The sequence below is a fragment of the Cyprinodon tularosa genome, unplaced genomic scaffold (assembly GCF_016077235.1).
Source record: "Cyprinodon tularosa strain WSP-4 unplaced genomic scaffold, ASM1607723v1 ctg199, whole genome shotgun sequence".
Taxonomy (NCBI): domain Eukaryota; kingdom Metazoa; phylum Chordata; class Actinopteri; order Cyprinodontiformes; family Cyprinodontidae; genus Cyprinodon; species Cyprinodon tularosa.
In genome coordinates this window covers 1,285,001-1,305,354 of record NW_024038729.1, presented here as the reverse complement: position 1 = coordinate 1,305,354, position 20,354 = coordinate 1,285,001, and the positions used below count along the sequence as shown (strand labels likewise).

Below are 20,354 nucleotides of genomic sequence, written 5' to 3'. Positions count from 1 at the left end.
AGAATTTTTTATAGGAACATAGTTCCTATAAAGAGAGGGATCTGTGAAGTTTGTTAAAGTTTTAGTTTTTCTTTTTTTTCAAAGATGGGAAAAGGATAATCTGCTCAAACCTGCACTGTCTGCTCCTCTTTGCTTTGTTTTTTTATGCTCAAAAACGATCAGTATTTAACTAATCCATTTTTTTTTTTGTTTTTGTTTTTGTCTATCATGGAGAATGATAAGCTGTGCTTTCTACTGTCCCTGTTAGGCTCAAACAGGATCACTATTTTATCAGTTTTCTGTCCTTCTAAACTCCTATCAAGGGGCAAAGTATTTTTCTTTAATGTTCCAATGATTCTTTATGCATGAGTCTGGTCCCGCCTGCTATATATGCACTTTTGGACTCTAACCCCTTGCTCACACTGGCTCCGGTGCGGTTACCGAGCCGACGGAGACCGCAACTTACGCACACCCCCTCTCACACCGCCCTTTTGACTACGGTGCGGTGCGGCTCTGCGGCTCCGGCAACAGGTCCGGAGATTTAACAGAAGTTCACTTGAGTTCACGTAACTTCACACGATAACACGGCCCAAATAAGGATATTTGCGAGAGCTTGTTGCGGAGGGCTCCGGCACGCCGCAAGGATAGCTTTCTTGAGGAATTTTCTGCAGCGCCGGAGTGTCTCGGTAACCGCAGCCGGACAGCTCAGCAGCCGGTGAGAGAGGTTTACGTCTTTTAAATGACTTGGAATCACTGCGGCGCCGCACCCACCGCACCGCAACGGTAAGACCGGAGTCGGTGTGAGCCTGGGGTAAACCTGGCTGTTTCCAGTGTGATTGACAGATTTTCTTTTTGATTTTCACTCAAAGCGAATGTGTCTTACTTTGTAACCATGTCTGTCTTCCTGTCAGACCCATAAAATTACCACTGAATTGTGGTACCACTGAATTTTTCTCTGGAAAGACAAAATAAAAAAAAAAAACATCAGTTTTTAGAAAAAATCTTGTCAGTTCTCAGGTATTAAGAAAAACAGCAGTTCTCAGGGCGGGAAAAGTTGTCAGTCCTTAGGGAAAACATTGTCCATTCTAAGGTCTCTGAAATTCTCAGATCTCTTTTTAAAATTTTGTGAAATTGACGCCACAGACATCCTAAAATTCATAAGATGCCAAACATTTTCTGTTAGGGAAAATACATTATTTGTTAGAGATATGGTTACATTTAGGAGCGTTCCATAAATTTGAAAATCCAGAGGGGTAGAGATGACCCCTTGGCAGCAGTAGGTTTAAACAAAAGATGGTGGAAAAGTAACGATGGAGACTGGATGGCTTTTACTCATGCAAGGTAATGGGCAAACATATAGAAATCTGACATACAAAGATTAGACGTATAGTCTTATCGGTCATACATTCTAACAATGTCCTGCCTGCTTTTCAAATTCACTGTATCATCAAATAGAGGAGCTTGCATCTGTTTCCCAGATTGATTTCTGCTCAATTTACCATGACAGACTGGGATTTTATTGAATGAGTCACAATGCTTTATTATTTGTGGAAAGCCAAACACCCCGGGGTCAAAAGATAATCATAGTTCAGAAAGTCTGGGAACTCGATTACGGTCACTTCATGTGGTACTTATGTCTGACCAGGATCCAAAACTGTTATCACTCTATGTGGATGGATCACCTGAATAAACGAGGTAAGGTAAGGAGGTGTTCTGGAGCTCAGACATAGCAGCAGGAGTGGAAAGCAAAAGTTAGAGAGAACCAAAATTTTGCAGAAGCTACATGCTCTGAAGCAACAAGAGGAGGATGGATGATGAATGATTCAACAGTTCTTCTTAGTGCTAAATTAAAACTGCTTTTTTTAAAAGCCATTCATAAACCTCTATAGACCATCTCTCTGTTTGTCCTACATCGACATAAATTTTTCTATCTTCCTGTTTAACTTAAAACGTCTTCACTGCACTACTTTACCCTACATCACCACCACATTCAGTCCTTGATTGGTTTATGTGATGCAAATTGAAAGAAAAAATCTGCTTTTTGAACTCCAGCAAATATCTGTTGCCATTCAAGATGGTTTTGTTTGCTCTACTTAGCCTAATTATGCCAAGCTCAAAGCTACAACACCTCCTTCACATCGCTTTGCTTCTAAGGTACTCCTAAATAGGGACAACATACATCACTCGCTTTATTTGCTCTATTCACATTTGTTGTAAATGCACCTTAAATTGGCTTATCCAATCAGACTTGTGAACTGTTTAATTTAAATCTACAAAGAAAATAAGGTTAAACATCACAGATCTTGTGTACTTCTGATATTCTTGGCTACTCAGTGCTAGGGTGACCAAACGTCCGTATTTCCCAGGACATATCAGTATTTCAAGTCCTGTCCCGGGCATCCCGGGTTTTTTTTAGAAAGCGAGGAAATGTCCTGATTTTTTAAATTACCTTAATTGGACCATTAAATTTACAGGCACTAGGGCACTGCGCACGACGTTGCGTGTGACGTTATCCCTGAGCCGCGTCAATGTGGGCAGCCCTGTTCTTAATCAGAATTAGATAGCGTGGCTGTCAGTACACCAACAACATGCAAAAGCGCAAATGTATGTTTACCGACGATTTACAAAAGAGTTTCCCCGCTTTCAGACCGGGTCGAGACAAACGGGAGGCCTTGTGCACAGTGTGCAAAGCAGGCACATATGTCTCGGTGTCCAATGGAGGTGCAAGGAATCTGAAAAGCCACCTGGACACCGAAAGTAAAGATAGTCTATTGATATGTTTGTTCGTTTTTGGTATATTTTGAGTTATTTTTGCTACACAAGAGGTATTTTTTGTTAATTAGCTCATTTGTTAATTTATTTTTTCCAATAGCCTACAGAACAGACATTATTTTGTTCCTTGCTGAACCTGAGTATCATGTGTTATTGGGAGTTGAGAGTTATTGTTAAATTTTATTGTTAAGTGAGGGATGTTTAGATGAGACATTATTTCTTTCATTGTGCTTTTCATTCATTACAGGAATTGTTAAGCATTTTTTAATAAATACATTTTGTATAAAATTATCGTTTGTTATTGTAGTTATTGCTGTTGACTTTTACTGAAAAGCCTTTTTAATAAATCAACTGTAAATATAATGTTATTGTAGGATTACATAGGAAAAAATCTATCTCTCATTTAAACTTGCTTTATTGTAGTTGAACAAACATAGTCATAAAATCAAAGTTAATGAGGCTCCCTCAATGAGGCGGGTTGTACAGTTGCAAAATAAATGGATGAAGGTCACTTACCTAAAATCCCCCTTGTTGTTGGAGACTCTGTCTGCAGAGCAGTAGGGGGCGGAGGTCTCCACTACAACTATTTCCATTTGCCGAGAGGTGTTTCCTCTGGAACTGGTCACCAGACACTCCCAGTTGCCAGCGAGGGCCATATCAATATCAGACAGGATTACCTCACTGAAGGAAAATAGAGATGAGTGTGTTAATATAAAATGGTTAAATACCGTTTAATTATATGTAAGCTATAGACATCTTTTGTTCAGTGTTAAACTAAGATATTGATTTCAAACTTTAATTAAATGCAATAGCACTTTTAAGAGGGCCTTGATTTAGGTCTTAATTTAGTAGTGTTTGGATCATTTTGGGATTAGGATGATGAATGCAATCAAACACCAGAGATAATATGTGTCTCGAAAAGTCGAGTTCATTTAAATTACCCTTGTGAGGGTGCTTCTGTATAAGGATGTGGCAGTTTAAAATGTAGGCTGTGACTTAATATGATCATAATTCTTGCTTATCTTTCCTACTCTGAAATAGAGATTCATATCTCAGAAGAAAATGCCTGATTAAACAAAAGATAATGGAAAAAGTAACAATTGAGAGATTTCCCCAAGGATTTTGAAAATTTTAACTCATTCAGGACTAATGAGTACAAATCTAATCAATGATTACTAAGAAATAGTCATAATTATCATGGAAATACTTCCTTTTCATGATGTGATCCCTTTTTAAGCTCCAAGTTCTATGCAGTTGGTATAAATCCATTAAGTTTGCAATGTTGGTTATTTAAAAACTACTTTCACATATTTGTGCATTTTAGTCATTTAATCTAGATGCGTTATACATAAAGACAAAATACCACAATAAACAGACAATACAAATCTTATACATTAGAGAGCTAAAAAATCAATTTGAAACTTTTTGCTGTATTTATGATTCCCATTACTGTGTTATATAAAATATAACCCAGCTTCTTAAGTTTTACAACAGTGCAGTTCCTTGTGTGATATTACACAAGCAATGAATCAGGGGGAAAAAAATTGAAAACAGTGTTTGATATTGGGGTTGATATTAGATGTTGACCATATACTGTAAATGGCCTGAAATGGTAAATGGCCTTAACTTATCAAGCGCTTTTTCAAGTCAGGAAACTTGACCAAAGTCATTACAAGACATTCAGTCATTCACCCATTCACACGCACACACTGATGGCGGCTTGCTGCATTGTAACCACAGCTGCCCAGAGGCTCACTGACAGAAGCAAGGCTGCTGTACACTGGCCCCACCAGCACCCAACATGCACATATGGAGTATTTTTTTTTTCTCCTAATTTTTCTAGCAAAGAGCATATAAAAAAGATGGAAATGAAAAAAAAAGTAATCCAGAAATTAAACTTCTTAATCACAAAAAGTTCTTCAAAGAAATTTTTGTAAATTCCCAAATTTTTATAGTTTTTTTTATAGTTTATTTTTCACATTGTATCTTTTAAACATCATTTTTTCCACAGATTTCTTTTGTTTTCAAACTTTTTTACTAATTACTTCTTTTCAAAATGCATTTATTTTCAAATATCCTTTTGCATATCAGATTTTTCTCATTTTGAAGCCCATACAAACATTTGCTCTTGCCCATTAGAAATGCTGTTGCTAACATCCATGCAGACCAATAGAAACTTCTTTACACCTCACTCCAGAGGAAATCCTTCCCCCTCTTTAAGCAGCATACTTCTCCTGCAAATACTCCTTCAATGTTGACATAAATTGACCTTTCAAGACTTATAAATCTAAAGGAGTGCACAATAATGCCAACTTGTAATTTTATCTCTATCCCCCAAACTTTGGTTTGTCTGATCTATATAATTTGTTTCACTTGATGAGATGAGATTTGAAAATAAATTACCTACACTGGGTAAAATCAAAATCTAGATAAGTAATTTTTTCTTAAAATAGGTGCATTTGTTCTTGGATTGAGGAGGTAAAAGAGACATTTTGCCAATGGAACAAGATAATTTACATTTAAAATAACAAAACACAATTACATTGTCTTATTTCAAGTGCATATTATCTAATTATCTTTTTTTAAGAGTAAAAATACTAATTCCATTGGCAAACTATCTCATTTACCTATTCATATTAAGGGTAAAAGCACTTAATTTAAGTAATTTTTACTTATTCCTGGTGTATCTAACATTTTTTCTTATTAAATTTGGTTGCATGAGCAACCAAATTATTTACAAAGTTTTCAAAAAAAAAAAAAAAGGCGTGATTTAGATAATAAAATATCATGTCTTTCAACAGAGGTGTGTAAACTTTTGAGAGCAACTTTAACACTTTTTTTGTCAAAAATTAAAAAAATATATCTTATTTTGTCCTTTGAATTACAAGTTAATAACGTGAAAATGGTGAGAAAGAAATTGGTACACAATGCCCACATCAACACAGCAGGTCCTAGCTAGGGCATTTCTTATTATAATCTATTCAGCTGTGACTTCTACATCAAGGTGTAAATCTCAGTAAAGGAACTGAGGGAAAGACAAGCAGCACAGAGACCATTGAGAATATCATGTTTTGTCGCTGCAGTGTGTTTATGATGTGAATCCACAAGGAACCTGTTTATTCAGTTACATTCCCAAATAAAATCCCACAAATATCTCATGGGAATCCAATTCCACCACTGCTTGTTTTTAGAACGTGAAGGGAAACAGAAATCAGAGAATGTTATTATTCCATAAAGCAACAAAGCAGATAACTTGACGAAAACTTAGACAGTTCAGAAAAATAGGTTAACTAGTCCTGAGAGGGTCTAGATCAGATTTAATGTTTAAATATGAAGATATTTGGCTACCACTCTGTCAGGCTGGGATTAGTGTACACATGTTTTTTTTTGTTTTTTCTGTGTATATAAAAAACCCTAATATATAATTTTTTTCAGCTTTTTTCATTGCCATTACACTGTCAAAAGTACAGAGCAACGAAATGAACTCCATCCCCTTCGGGGAGCAGTGGGCTGCCATTGTTGCGGCGCCTGGGGACCAGTGTGGGGTTAGGGTTTTGCTCAGGGACCTAGAGTGGCAGTCTGTGGGAGTGGGACTTGAACTGAAAACCTCTGAAAACATTTTAATTAAAACATTTTCAGCCAACTAAAAGTGTTCTGCAAACACATATAGATCAAAAAATATATATAGTCATATAATTTTAAACTGTGTGGAGGTTAATGAGTATAATTACTTAAATTTATTTAACTGTGACAAAAGTCTATGTATCCCACTGATGCCACACTCATCTTACAATGATGACAGTGTTTCCTAAAGCAGTCAAAGAAAACTTTGCATTACTCCTCAAAAACCATAGAACTGTTATCCTGGCATCCCACGTCATGAAGGCCCAAGAAAGACTCTTGTTAGGCCACCTGATCTAGCAAACCAGCAGTTACTAGGACCCCATATAGTTTATAGTGGAGTTGAAAATGCTATCAAACACCTGCTTCAACAAACCTATTGTCATTAGACACATCAGACAGCACTGCTTCTTGTTCTTTAATCTCTCCAGTGCATTCAAAAAACTTTATCCTGATTTATTTTGTTTATGCTTATGCATTCAGCAGATGCTTTTATCCAGAAAAAAAAGCAGCCACCATGATAAATGCTATTTGAAAAGTGCTGCCAGTAAGGAAAGAGCTGTAGGATGAGGAACCAATATGCTTCCTGTCACCCGTTCAATTACCATAAAGACTTCCTGGTCTTCCTATTCGCTGCCAGGAGCTATATGGATGCTCACAATCCTTCTCATGATAGGACATATAAGCACAGTCCACCTTAAGGAGTTTAACGAAAATAAATTATCTCTTCATGGTGCTCTATGTGTTACATGCAATTGTTTGGGTCTTTATATGTTTTAAGTTTTAGGAGTTAAGTACAAAAAATAGGAGCTACAATTTGAGGTATTTGGTAGTCAAGCTCTCAGCACTCTTTTTTTCTGAACTTCCACAAAAAAAGATCTGAATATAAGCAACTGTGGAGGCTGTGAATCAAAGGTGCTTTCTCCCTCAACAAAGGCTACAGTATGTCCATGAGGTGTAAAGAAGCCAACCGGGGCTGCAAAGGTATATATTAAGAACAAACGCGTTAGCCAAGGTAATTTTCGCAAAAGCTAGATTAACTCTCATCTAAATAACTAAGATCTTAGCCATATTGTGTGTTACTACAATCCTTCACACATTAAATATTATCTAATTAAATCCAATTAAAGTACTTATACATACAGATATGTGAGGTTAAGGAAAAGGTTTTATCTATTAGAAATTCTATGTGTTTGGGATTGCTCAAAGACTTTAGTAATTACTACTCCACCAATAATGCTCAGCTTACGATCAAATTTCTTAGAAATAATAGAAGTAGCTAAAAACATCTGGGGCCAGCTATTTCAAAGTGACAGATTTACAATGCAATATTTGCTCAGGTTCTACGATATAAATCTTAACAGTTATAAAGTCCTCTCTGCTGAGTCTTACACCAAATACAACCCTAGACGATTCAGTTATAATTTAATATTATATGAATGATAGCAAAATTGATAGTAAAGGTAACAGAAATTCAAGAATATACCAAATGAGCAATAGTTTAAGAAAAATTGAGAGTTTCCTTACGCAGCAGAAATAGGGGCGATATGGGAAAGCAAATATGTCAAAAATGATCAAGCTTGTTAAAATTACCATGATGGGGCATTTCAGGTGACCATATCACTATGAAGGGAAGTTGTCAGTGCTTTATATGGTGTTTTATCAAGTCTAAGGATCTGGAAGCACTTTATTACCAAGGATGGCACTAGGGCTTTGACTGACTGGCAGGCAGCACCACTTGTAGTCCTCCTAATGAGTAGACAGACAACAGGTGTGCATTGCCATCATCTCAGCTTACGGTCCCTTGTGTGCTCCACCACCCAAAACTGCTAAGACGTAGCAAGAAAAACACCACAACAAACAGAACATTACCAGATCCTGAAAATTATATCAGCAATAACTTGGAAAAATTTGTGAATGAAAAGGTTATTTTTAATTCATTTATTCAATAACTGAGGGCTATTTACAAAAATATCTCCGTCCAGTTGTTAAGAATTTATGGACAGATGCAGAACAATTACCACTATTTAAATACTTTAAAAAACGCCTATCAAAAGCATTTTTCCCAAGTTAATTACAAAATGCCTCTTTTAATGACAACTGCTCCCTCAAAAATAGTTGTTTCCTTATCATTGGGCATATTTCCCACTATACAAAGCAATCTTTTTCAGCTTTAGGCTTCTGCATACTAAGTCCAAACACTGGTTTCTGTTAGCATTCTTGAAGAATCCCAGGCTAGTCCTTTTGAACTAAGACCTGTAGTTTTTTAAAATTAGTTGTTTATATCCAGCAGCCAATTATCTCAAAATCGAAACAAATATTTTTTAATTGATTAAAGTCAGGCACATATGATGACACTCTGGCATACTGAGGGACTAAATGAAGGCTTTTAAAGGAGAATTGGGAGGAGATTTGTAGGCAGAAGAGGAAAACATTTTGTTCCTTCTCATGGAGAGAGTTTGGATGGAAAAATATTGTAATATATTTCGTTACACAAGTACAAACTACCAAGACAAAAAATGTTGGAGGAAATGTGAAGGTAGGGCATGTCCATGTGTTCTGGGATTGCTCCAACATAGTTCCCTATTGGCAGTGTTGTGCAAGTTTTCCAGAAGATTATGAATATTTTAAATAACTAAAACTGGAAGTTATAGTTAATTAATAGGTAATTCAATAGGTAATTCAATCAAACCAATCAATGATTATAACTGTAACTTGCTTGCTCACCAGGGTTCTTAGTCTTTTACCTTTAAGGTTGACCAATTGTTTAAAATCCTGTTTTCTCCACCAATTTAGTTAATTAGACTCTGGCTGTCAGAAGAGTTATTAATCACCAACCAAATAAATATTTTTCTGTTCCTTCGGACGTTACTGAAACAAGAGTGAATCTGGCCTGAGTGATAAACCGCTCGCTGTATAAAACAACAACAAAAGACATCAGGTTAAAATAATCACACATTATTGTATCTAATAACTACAAAATCACTAAACACAACTGAAAATAAGCAAATCTAAAAAGTCAATCTAAGAAAATGAGGAATGGTCAAGTTTTAAGGCTTAATGCATTTAAGGTGTCCTTAAATCTTAGATTGAAAGAGTGCATGGAAACATGATGTAATAGCAAAGTTGGTTTTGTCCAAAACACATATACTGTAGGTTGTGTGTATAGCTTCTAATTGTCGGTGTCTAGGGAATGTTTAAAAAATGTAAAAAGGTTTGGATGTGCAGTTGATTGGAATATTAATTTCAATGAAGAAAAGGAAAAAAAGATAAACTTCGGATTTCTCACATAAGTGAAAACATTTTCGCCCAGAATTAACTGTTATTAAGTTTATCCAGAGATTACAAAAATTTACAGAAAAAGAGATAGCTGTATTTGGTGATTTAAATATTTTAAGGAACATAACATTGCCTTGTAAAAAAACCCTGTTGCAACAAAATCCTTTTCATAAAATATTACTTGCTAGACTGATAAAATAAAGCGGGGAAACTCTGACAGAACAGCAGAAAAGTGCACCAGACCTTTTAAAGCAAGCTGAATCATAAGTACAACCTGTCAACAGATCCATCTAGACTGCTGTCAGATATTGCACTGATAACAGCCTACCCACAGAAAGACATAGATGTCATGGTTTCTAGACATGAACAATGCAGTACAAGAAAATGCTGTCATTACAATAGTAGTAGAGGCCACAGTGTACCACATTAGACATGACCTGTGATGCAGGCTGTGGAAAGATGCCCCATGAAAGAATGCCGTATGTCACTTTGTGTAATGGCTGGTAGAATGTAAATGAAGTTTTTTAAACAAGTGACTTAAATAGCATTCAGGAACATCTGTGAGAGGTTTGGATTGCAAGTCCTGCAGTCAAATTAGCACACAATACACACAGTGTTTGAGCATGAGAAGACTAAAACTCTTTGAGATTTCCAGGTTCAAACTTACTTTACAACCAAGATTATAACAGGAATTTGTGAATTCACAAACTCCCTACAATACATTTTGCCAGAAGCCAAATCATGCATTAGCCTCAATACAGACTGTTTGAGACAAATGAAATGCATCGACATGTAAGACGTCAGTGCATTAACCAGAGGTGGAAGGCTGAAGTAAAATAAACATTGGCAGTTTTAGATAGAATACCCTCTATTTCAATTTGAAACAAGGGCAACAGGACATGATTTTTGCCTTTATAGATAGTAAACATGTTAGCATGTTCGTCCTGCCCAGATTTGGAAAGAGTTTGATTCATCAGTTAGAAAGAATGTGATATGGCACAGCTGCTACTACTGTTGTGGTTGGCTTAAAGCTTGACATGGGAAGCAGGTGCCACTTGAGTGACCCAATTAGATTAAAGAATTGTACTGAGTGTTCCTCCCTTTTTCAAACACTTTCAACAGAAGGCATTCCAGATGGATAGTGGGTAGTTCAATTTGAATATTACACAGTATCTGTACACAGTTTAGGCTAATATACCTCACTATGTAATACCTGGCAAACTTGTAAAGAGAATAGTAATAATGAACATAGCAGCCATAAATGATAGCAACATTAAAAAGGGGCACATGGGAAGAATGAATCACTGAGTGTCCCCCTCTATGTCTGCAGGGAGAACAGTTACATCATACTGAACACGTGCCAACCAACTAAATGCTGGGGAATGTACGGAAAAATGGACCATACTAAACCCAAACATCCCAGTCGCACTTCAATTCTCTTCCTGGCTGCTTCCTTCCCATGCATGCATAAATTTAGCACTGTTAACTTTGTGACACAATCAGACATTTCCTGAATTGTTAAATGGTGAAAAGAAAAATAAATATAAAAACAAGACTAGCAGAGTGGCTGTTTATATAGAAGAATTCAGGAATAAATTGCTTCAGATGAAAATCAGATGAGAAGGGCCCCAAAAAAAGCAAACACAAAGCCCTGACCTAAATCCACAGCAACACTGCATCATTATGGAGCCATTCCCTCTGGGCTCATTAGAAACATTTATGCTTCTGCACAGACATTCATCAATTCATTTAGATAATGTTGCTTATGAGACTTTTAGTCTGTCCCCACTACCACCTGGATTTTCCAAAGCAGTGATCTTTTAATTAAAGCTTTATGATGACAGTGGATAACTTTTGTTTTTTTTCTCTGCTTGGAAAGCTGTTGTATAACAATTTTCAATTTAACTGTTAGAACAGATGCAAAAGGAAGTACATATAAATTTTTTGCATACCGGCAAAAAAGGGGTCATAACACTGGCTTGGGCTTTGGAAATGAATTCTACACCAACATTTAGATAAAACCACAAAGTATATCATGTCAATTTCCGCAAACTAATCCTTCACTGTACCTTTATTTTATGTCTTTCAATAGCATTAACCATCTTTGTTTTTTTAAGATTTAACTGGCAAACACTGAAGTGATGAAACCAGAGATATAACTGTGCAGTGTATTAAGGTAATTCAATCCAGTTTCCTTAGCAACCCATGTACAAAAGTATGCATAGTGAAAAATCAAAGACAGTAATAAAAACAACACTATAATACTGTATCTACCAAAACAAAATTTAAAAAGCATAAACCTAAAAGTAGCTTTAAGGAATCTGCTCTTATATGTCAGGTTTTTTACATGTTAAACCTTAGCCTTGAATGTGAAACAGTGGACCAGATTATATCCTTGGTTATGGGGCTCATGGAAATTAGCTTGTCAAGACCACATCTAATTTGTGAATTCCCCCCCACCCCTGAAGCCCCCAAGCAATTTTCTAGGGGTGCTGTGTATTTGATGCTGGAAAACTTTTAAGGACCTTGGATGCCCAAAGAAAAGTTTGTGCCTGTTTTTTTTGACACATAGTCAAGCTTTTTCCCTTTACGGGTTAGACTCCACCTTTGCTATCTAACCCTTTGTTGTCAATCCTGTTTGTTGTGTTCATTGTTATCTCATGGCACGTCATTTTGAGTAAGTTGTCTTGAGGTATCTCAGCATCTTTGCTTTTGCTGATGATGTGATTCTCTTGGTATCACTGTGGACTGGGGCATAAATAAAGCATCAAGCTTTATTTTCAAGTTTTACACATACAAGGAATTTGTTTTGTGTGCTACACAAAAGCAACTTAACATACAGTTGATGTAAATACATGGGAATGAGAATGAAATTTGGAATGATCGATACAAATTTTATAGGAATGCTATAAGACAAGAGAATAGTGCAACTTTTTTGCAGCAAGATGGCATCAAGGAAGATTTTAAAACATACAACAGTAATAATATTAAATTAAATTGTAACAATACACATATGTGCAAACATGTTTTTGTTTGATTATTTGCTGACAAGACAAAGTTGTTTTCTTGGTGGCATGTTATGGTACTGGTGGCCCACAGCCTCCTACAAGAGCGGAGAGTCGGATAAAGGTTGTTTCCATGGTGGATGAGGCCAGCTGCAATCTCTCCTGCTTGCCTCTAAGTCCTGTAGGCCTGCAGTTCCTGAAGAGAATGACAATTCCAAAACAATCACGTTCTCTGCAGAGTGAATAATACACGACAGCCGTCACTTTTTCCTGGTGGCTGCACCAGTGTACCAGATGGTGATGGAAGAGGAGATGAAGGACTCAACAATGGCTCAGTAGAATTGCACCAATTTTGTCTTTGGCAGGCTGAATCTTTTCACCTGCATCCTCTGTTATGCCCTCTTGGTAGAGATGTTCACAATGGAGGCTAGAGTTTCACATATAGCAGGGTAGGGCTGTGCTTTTTCTAATGTCCATGACTATCTGCATTGTTTTTAGTGCGTTGAGCTCCAAACTGTTCTGGATTCACCATATCACCAGATTATCAATCTTCCAGTTGTAGTCGGACACTCACCCTCCAAGATGAGCTCAAAGAGGGGTGTTTCATCTATAAACTTAAAGAGCTTCATGGACATCTTACTGAAGGAGAAGCTTTTTGTGCACAGTAAAAAAGAGCAAAAGCAGTAAAGCAGCTAATGAAGAGTAGAACAATTTCCTATGAGGTCTTCATTCTCAACTGAAAAAGGGTGGATCATCCTCTTTGAATTAAAATTGGTAGGCAGTTTATGTTTCTTTTTGTCTTTCACATGAGTGATGATGATGATGGTTGTCTTGTTTTACCTACAATTTGGACAAAGTATTTTGTAAAATATCCTACATCCGAAGACTTACAGGTACATATGGGAACATTCAACTTGTTCCCATATGGTAAAGTTCTGTTCTTTGAGTTGGGGTTAGGTTTAGGATTAATATACCTAACCCTAACCTAGTTTAGGTTAGGGTTAGGTATATGTTGGTAATAGTTAGGCTTAGGGTAAGGGTCTGGGTTAGGCCATATAAAATTAATGCAAGTCAATGAAAACATATGTCATGAAAACAGAGCTGGGTGTGTTGCTGAGTGCTTAGTGTCGTGTTTGCTTTCTCATCCTTTCAGGATCCTGCAGTTACACAGGGTTAAGTACTGAGCTGATTAGTGGAGCACACCTTGTTATCTCATCACCTGCTAAAGCATATAAGCAGCTAGCTCCTGATCATACTTCACCTGACTCTAGACCCAAGTGGTACATGTAGATGACCTCACCTTTAGGCTTTTTTCCAGGAACTAATTTATGATCTCTGCATTTTCTTCCAGCAATTCCTTTGAGTGAACCCTAGAGGAATTCCTCTCTTTGTGTCAATACCAATCTTTCCCTTGAGCGGTTTTCTACACCAGGGCTTATTTCTAACCATTGGCTTAGCCAGGACCTCCTACCATCCTCACTTCCTGCCTTTATGTCTGTATTTCAGGTTCCCACATACAGTGGGCCTGATATTACAGGCCATTTCCCTAAACCACCCCCTAGCTTTTGTCATCTCTGTAAAAAGCTGTGCCTGTGCCCATCCCAAAAACCATCAACATAAACGCAATTTTACTAAATACATGTGGTGCAAACTGGTTAAAGTCTCTTGAGCATTTCTCTTCCCTTTTGCCCTGTCTCAGGTGCGGGGAATCAACGAGAAGATGGAAAGACATATTAGGACCTCATTTGCAATAAAACAGAAAATACTCTTTCATAATTAAGACAGAGCTGAGCTGAATATGAAAAGCACCTCATTTACTGGTATTTCAAGAATTTAGCTGGTCTGGAGATGTGCATTACAATGAAGAGAATAACATTTATCATTCAAGCAAGTGACAATAGATTTATATATTGGGTGGTTGAGTTTACCTCTAAAAGTAGGGTGAGGAGCCTAGTCATCTTATATTATTTGCTAAGACTTCATACCATAAGGAGTCAGTTGACCAAATCCCCGCGTCTGATCACTATGCCTTTTCTGCATCAACATTTTTGAAATTATCTGTACAGGTTGTATTGGGAGGAGAACTCACTGGAGGCCTATTCGGACCAGGGGAAACCTATGGACATCCCGTAATAATCTAGAGACATTCTGCAACGGATGGATGGATGGATGGATGGATGGATGGATGGATGGATGGATGGATGGATGGATGGATGGATGGATGGATGGACTTGTAGAAAATGCTAGATGAAACAAAAACTACATTTTTATTTGTTTATATCTTCAGTAAGTTTGCTTAAATTGCTTAAGGGATGATAGAAAATTTAAAGACTGTTTTTATTCCTTCCTTTGCTTCCAGTAATATTTCAAAACAGGTTCCTTATTTTGTGCAAGATTAGCCTGATTAAAATGGGGAGGATTAAGACAGATACATCCCAAGTGTCTGCTGCAGCTAGCTACAGGGCTCTAAACTGTTTGATTAATGAAACATGAATCGCAGGCTGGTCCCACTTCTACCTCTTGCATAGTTAACACTAGGAGTTTGGCCTGACACCATTACTCAGCAGGAGTTTGGCCTGTATTGCAGAGCCATCAGGCCTCTTGGGGCCTGTTGCTTTGCTGATCCTCCACAGAAGAAATGCAAACAGAGATATATATAAGCCCACCTCTGCCAGTAATGCTTATAAGCCAACCTCTGCCAGCAAAAGACCGCATATAATGACACAGGACAATGTACTGTAGATTCAGAAGAGAGGGGAGATGAATAATTAAGAAGAAATTTGAATTTACTTGTCAATTTTACCAGCTGGAGGTTCCTGTCATGCATTGCTGTCTACATTGGCAACTTTTCAGGCATAGCCTAAGGCTTGGTGAAAAAGAACATGGCTACGGAAAATACATGCTAAACATTTAGGGTTCACCTTCAAAGAAGTCACTTTGTAAAGCTTTGGTATCACTGCTCACTCTGCTGCAACTCTGTGCGACAAATCCAGACAGGGGATTTAAGCCATGTGCTAAATCCTGTGTATTCAGCCTCTCCCCTCTGATGGGCCAGGGAGTGCAAGGATGACTGACTCAGAGGGCAGTTATCCAAGGTGAACCGTTTTGACATGAACATCTTAAACTTTTACCACCATTAACAGTTTTAAATGTATTTTCAATATAAGGACTTTTAATATAAATCATTATTGCAAAAGCAAAAAGACGGCTCGTGGAGCAGCTCCTTGCAGTTTAAGGGGAAACAGAGGGTAAATATGTGAAATTAGGCTTGTGCTCAGCATACTGTTTTTGTTGGAACTGGCTTTGTTATACATTCATCAATTATGGAAATAATGTCTGATTTTTGCTGTTTTTTCAAAGCAGGAGACATTCTCAGGGAACCAAAAGAAACATGACCCAAATTGGTTCCACCTGGAGGGAAGAAAATGCATATTGGTGTTTATATGTAGAGGAGCAGAGTGTAATTAACATGTGTCAAGAAATATAGACAAATAAAGGAGAATATTTAAAATAAAATAAGGACTTTGCTTGTATTTGGGTATCAGAAGGAAACCAGACATCTTACATTGATAAAACATCCCTATGTGAGATTCTAAGTTCTTCAGAGTATATTTTTGTAGTGTAAATATCATAGCGTCAGTTTATTTTTAGATGGCTTATAAATCAATCAATCAATCAATCTGTTTTCAGAAACATCAAGAAAAACCTATTGAATAGTTCTTTCTGAAAGTATCTACAATGCTGTAGGCTCCACATTATGTGTGATCCAGTGTCAAAAGATAATGGTCCATTGTTTCCTGGCACGGCTTCCAGTGTAAGACAAATGATTAACAGTAGAAACAACCACCATATTCATGCCCATGGCATAAAGAGATCAGTGCATACGGAGCTCCTGCAAATTGCGCATATGGTTTAGTGTTTAAAATTTTGTGAATATTGTGTGTGTCTTCAGGCTGCAGTTTAAATGCAAAAAATAGTTGTTTTTTATGCATTTGTTAAATTTCTGCATTTCAGTTTTAATAATTCCAGTGTTATCTTCCTAGAGTTGTAAATAAAAACATATTTGAATTTTTCTATGTATGACTCTCTCTGCCTGTAAAGGTCAAGGGTGCAAAATGGTCAGCACAGTGAGGTGGTACCTCCATACAGACAACCTACTCACCATCATTCTCTCCTGCAGCTAATAAGCTTATAAAAACTGATGTGAGAGGAGTTTTTCATCTTGCTGACTTGTTGTTATAAAGCAGATAGAAATGTGCAGAAGTAGAGGATGGAAAACGCATATGTCACTAATAAATGCATCTAGGTAAAAACGACAGAGACAAAAAAATACAAACAAAATCTAAGTTTAAGCAGAGACGTTACTTATCACATTTTGCAAATGTTGAAGAGCGCCCTCATCTTTAGGGTACCTTCCTGAGGTTTGTACTAACTGGAGAGAGGAGCTACAAAAGTAGGTTTTTTATGTCCTCCTATTACCTGAAACTGGTGCTAATTACTGTACCACCACAACTATTTTTAATAAATATGAAGAAAATTGTTTTAAAGGAAAAGTTCAGTCACCAAGGAATAACCTTTGGGTCATTATTTATACCTAAAAAGAATATGTTTGCAGTGATTTAATGAATTTAGCGTTAATCAGTTAAAAAAGATCACTGAGTCTGGGAATAGCCATTTTGTCCAAATATAGTAACACCTCACTCCTGACATCTTCCTGCAGTGACGTCACAAAGAGGTAAGCCAAACGCCATTCCCCCACTTAACAAGCAAAATCAATGAGAACTACTAGACACATCTGCAATTAACAACAAATATTTAAGATTCCGAGACGACTTTACCATTGAAATTCACGAGAGCTATAGTGAAACTGGCAATGCACACATGCATGGCAGTTGGATGTTGTAATACATCGGGTTGAAGAGGGAGGATTTGCTATTGAACTTCTGGCCAGAGAAAAAACACCCCATTAATCCGTTACTATCTGCTTCGCATAGTGCACTGGTCGTCGCCATAATGGATAATAGCGTGTTGTGACAAACACCAGATACAGAACTGGGACTTGATCAACAGCCAATACCGCACCATGACATCAAAACCAGTAGGTGGCAGTAGTGTTCTTTAACAAACATCGATGTCTCCATTAAAGCACATATTAGCATATTTCACATATTTATTCCGATCAATAAAAGAAAAGTTTTCTTAGTACAAAAAAATTCAACCTTGATATAATTATGTGCAGTTTTGCACTCAATACTTGGTTAGGAATCCTTTTGCAGAAATGACTGCTTTAATGCGGCGTGGCATGGAGATAATCAGCCTGTGGCCGTGCAAAGGTGTTATGGAGGCCCAAGATGCTTTGATAGCGGCCTTTAGCTCATCCAGAGTGTTGGGTCTCTCAACTTTCTCTTCAGAATATCCCACCTGAACCCAAAAATCCCTCTATGGGGTTCAGGTGAGCAGAGATGGGAGGCCAATTGAGCACAGTGATACCATGGTCTGTATTCAGGCACCTAGATTTCCAAATGACATGCAGAATTTTCTTTCATTCGAAAAAAGTATTTTGGACCTCTGAGCAACAGTCCAGTGCTGCTTCTCTGTAGCCCAGCCTCTGCCACTGTTTCTGGTTCAAAAGTGGCCTGACCTGGAGAATGCAGCACCTGTAGCCCATTTCCTGCACACGCCTGTGCATGGTGGCTCTGGATGTTTCTACTCCAGACTCACTGCTTCCGCAGGTCCCCGAAGGTCTGGAACTGGCCCTTCTCCACAATCTTCCTCAAAGTCCGGTCACCTCTTCTCGTTGTGCAGCGTTTTCTGCCACACTTTTTCCTTCCCACTGAGGTGCCTTGATACAGCACTCAGGGAACAAGCTATTCATTCAGAAATATCTTTCTGTGTCATATCCTCTTGTTTGAGGGTGTCAGTGATGGCCTTCTGGACAGCAGTCAGGACGGCAGTCTTACCCATGATTGGGGTTTTGAGTGATGAACCAGGCTGGGAGTTTTAAACACCTCAAGAATCTTTTGCAGGTGTTTAGAGTTAATTTGTTGATTCAGATGATTAGGTGCATAGCTCGTTTAGAGACCTTTTTCATGATATCCTATTTTTGTGAGATAGGAATTTTGGGTTTTCATGAGCTGCATGCCAAAATCATCCATCCGTATTAAGACAATAAAAGACCTGAAATATTTCAGTTAGTGTGCAATGAATCTAAAATATATGAATGTTCAAATTTTATCATTACATTACGGAAAATAATGAACTTTATCACAATATGCTAATATTTTGAGAAGGACCTGTATATGCATGATGCTGTTCAGGAACTAAATAACTCTCAGTAAATTTGCAGCTTCACAGATTGCATACTTTAGTAGTAATAATCAGTATTTGTGTGTATTTTAATTTAGGAATTAAAAAAAGGAGTTTCTGAGTTAAATGTGAAAATATCTGTGTTAAATTGAAATGAAATGAAATAATAGTAATAAAACATGACTTATTTAAATTGAAAACCAACACTGAGGAAAAAAATCAATGTGTTATTTCTACATACTAAAACAAAGTGCATTGTTTTTTCTGATGTCTGAAGCCTGGAAAAAGAATAAGTAATTCAGAAACTGATCTAAAGATTTACTTGGTGTTCTTGTATCCATATAAACCATCCAACATCATTTAGGCCCTGTGGACACACAAACACAGATTTCTGATAGCTTTCAATCAATATTTATGTCAAAGACTCCAAGTTAGAGGAGACAACAGTACAACTAATCAACAGCAATGGGCTCCAGCATCCCAACCGTACAGTGACACTAATACTTCAAATGCATCTGATGTAACAAACACACACGCACGTACGTGGCCACATAGGCAGTAAACCACCCATAAAACATAGACAGAAAAAGGAGAGAGGCTTGTGGCAGCCTCTCAATAAAAAATGTGCAAACGTCTGTGATGTCGATTCACTTTATCACCTCAATTATGATTCAGCATCTGTTCCTTTTAGCGTGTGATCAGCTAGTGCCCTGCCAGCACTTGGGGGGGGGGGGGGGGGGGGGGGGGCAGACTGGACGGCAAAATCTCAAAAGACGAGCTGTGGATGGCTGTTAGGTTTTGGAGCTTAGCCAAGCAAATTTAGCTGTGTCCTTTCAAGGGCATCAAAAGAAAAGGGAGAATCCAAAATCCAATGAGTAAATGAGTGATAAAAGCCGGTCTTTCTGTCTGTGATTATCCATATGGAAACATTGCAATGTCACTTCAAAGTATTACCTGAATTTTAAATGATAGAACAACATGGTTTAGTGCGAAGTCACTGAGTTAACGACTTATGAGGAAAGACTATACACATGTGTTGGTCAGTCATTACTGAAGTATATTGAAGTACACTGGCAAGACCAAACATTGCTGTTTAGAGACACTCTTCACCCTATTTAACTAAGACAGTTTACAGTTTGTTTGTTTTTTGTTTTTGTTTTTTTGCAAAGACTGTAGGTAAAAACCTCACTATCTAAATGAGTAAAGCTTGTGGAGAAATACCGATTGTATCTGAACACATTAGGGGGAAAAAATCATCCTAAAGTGGGTCTGTTACAATAAATCCCCTAAAGTGTTTTACATTTAAAGGTTATAACTTGACAAAAGTGAAAAGAGCTAAGGATTATTGATGCTTTTGTAACACCTGTGTCTTTAAACAAAGCAGTAAATTGT

At 37.3% G+C, this 20,354-nt stretch overlaps 1 protein-coding gene across 1 annotated transcript in view; it reads right to left on the bottom strand.

Moving 5' to 3' along the window:
• The window catches only part of LOC119782907 (adhesion G protein-coupled receptor A3), a 282,681-nt gene that overhangs the window by 206,693 nt on the left and 55,634 nt on the right, over positions 1-20,354 (bottom strand). Inside the window, exon 8 of the mRNA XM_038284112.1 lies at positions 3,268-3,432. Coding sequence (XP_038140040.1) covers positions 3,268-3,432 — 165 coding nt within the window. The remainder of the gene's footprint in view (positions 1-3,267; positions 3,433-20,354) is intronic.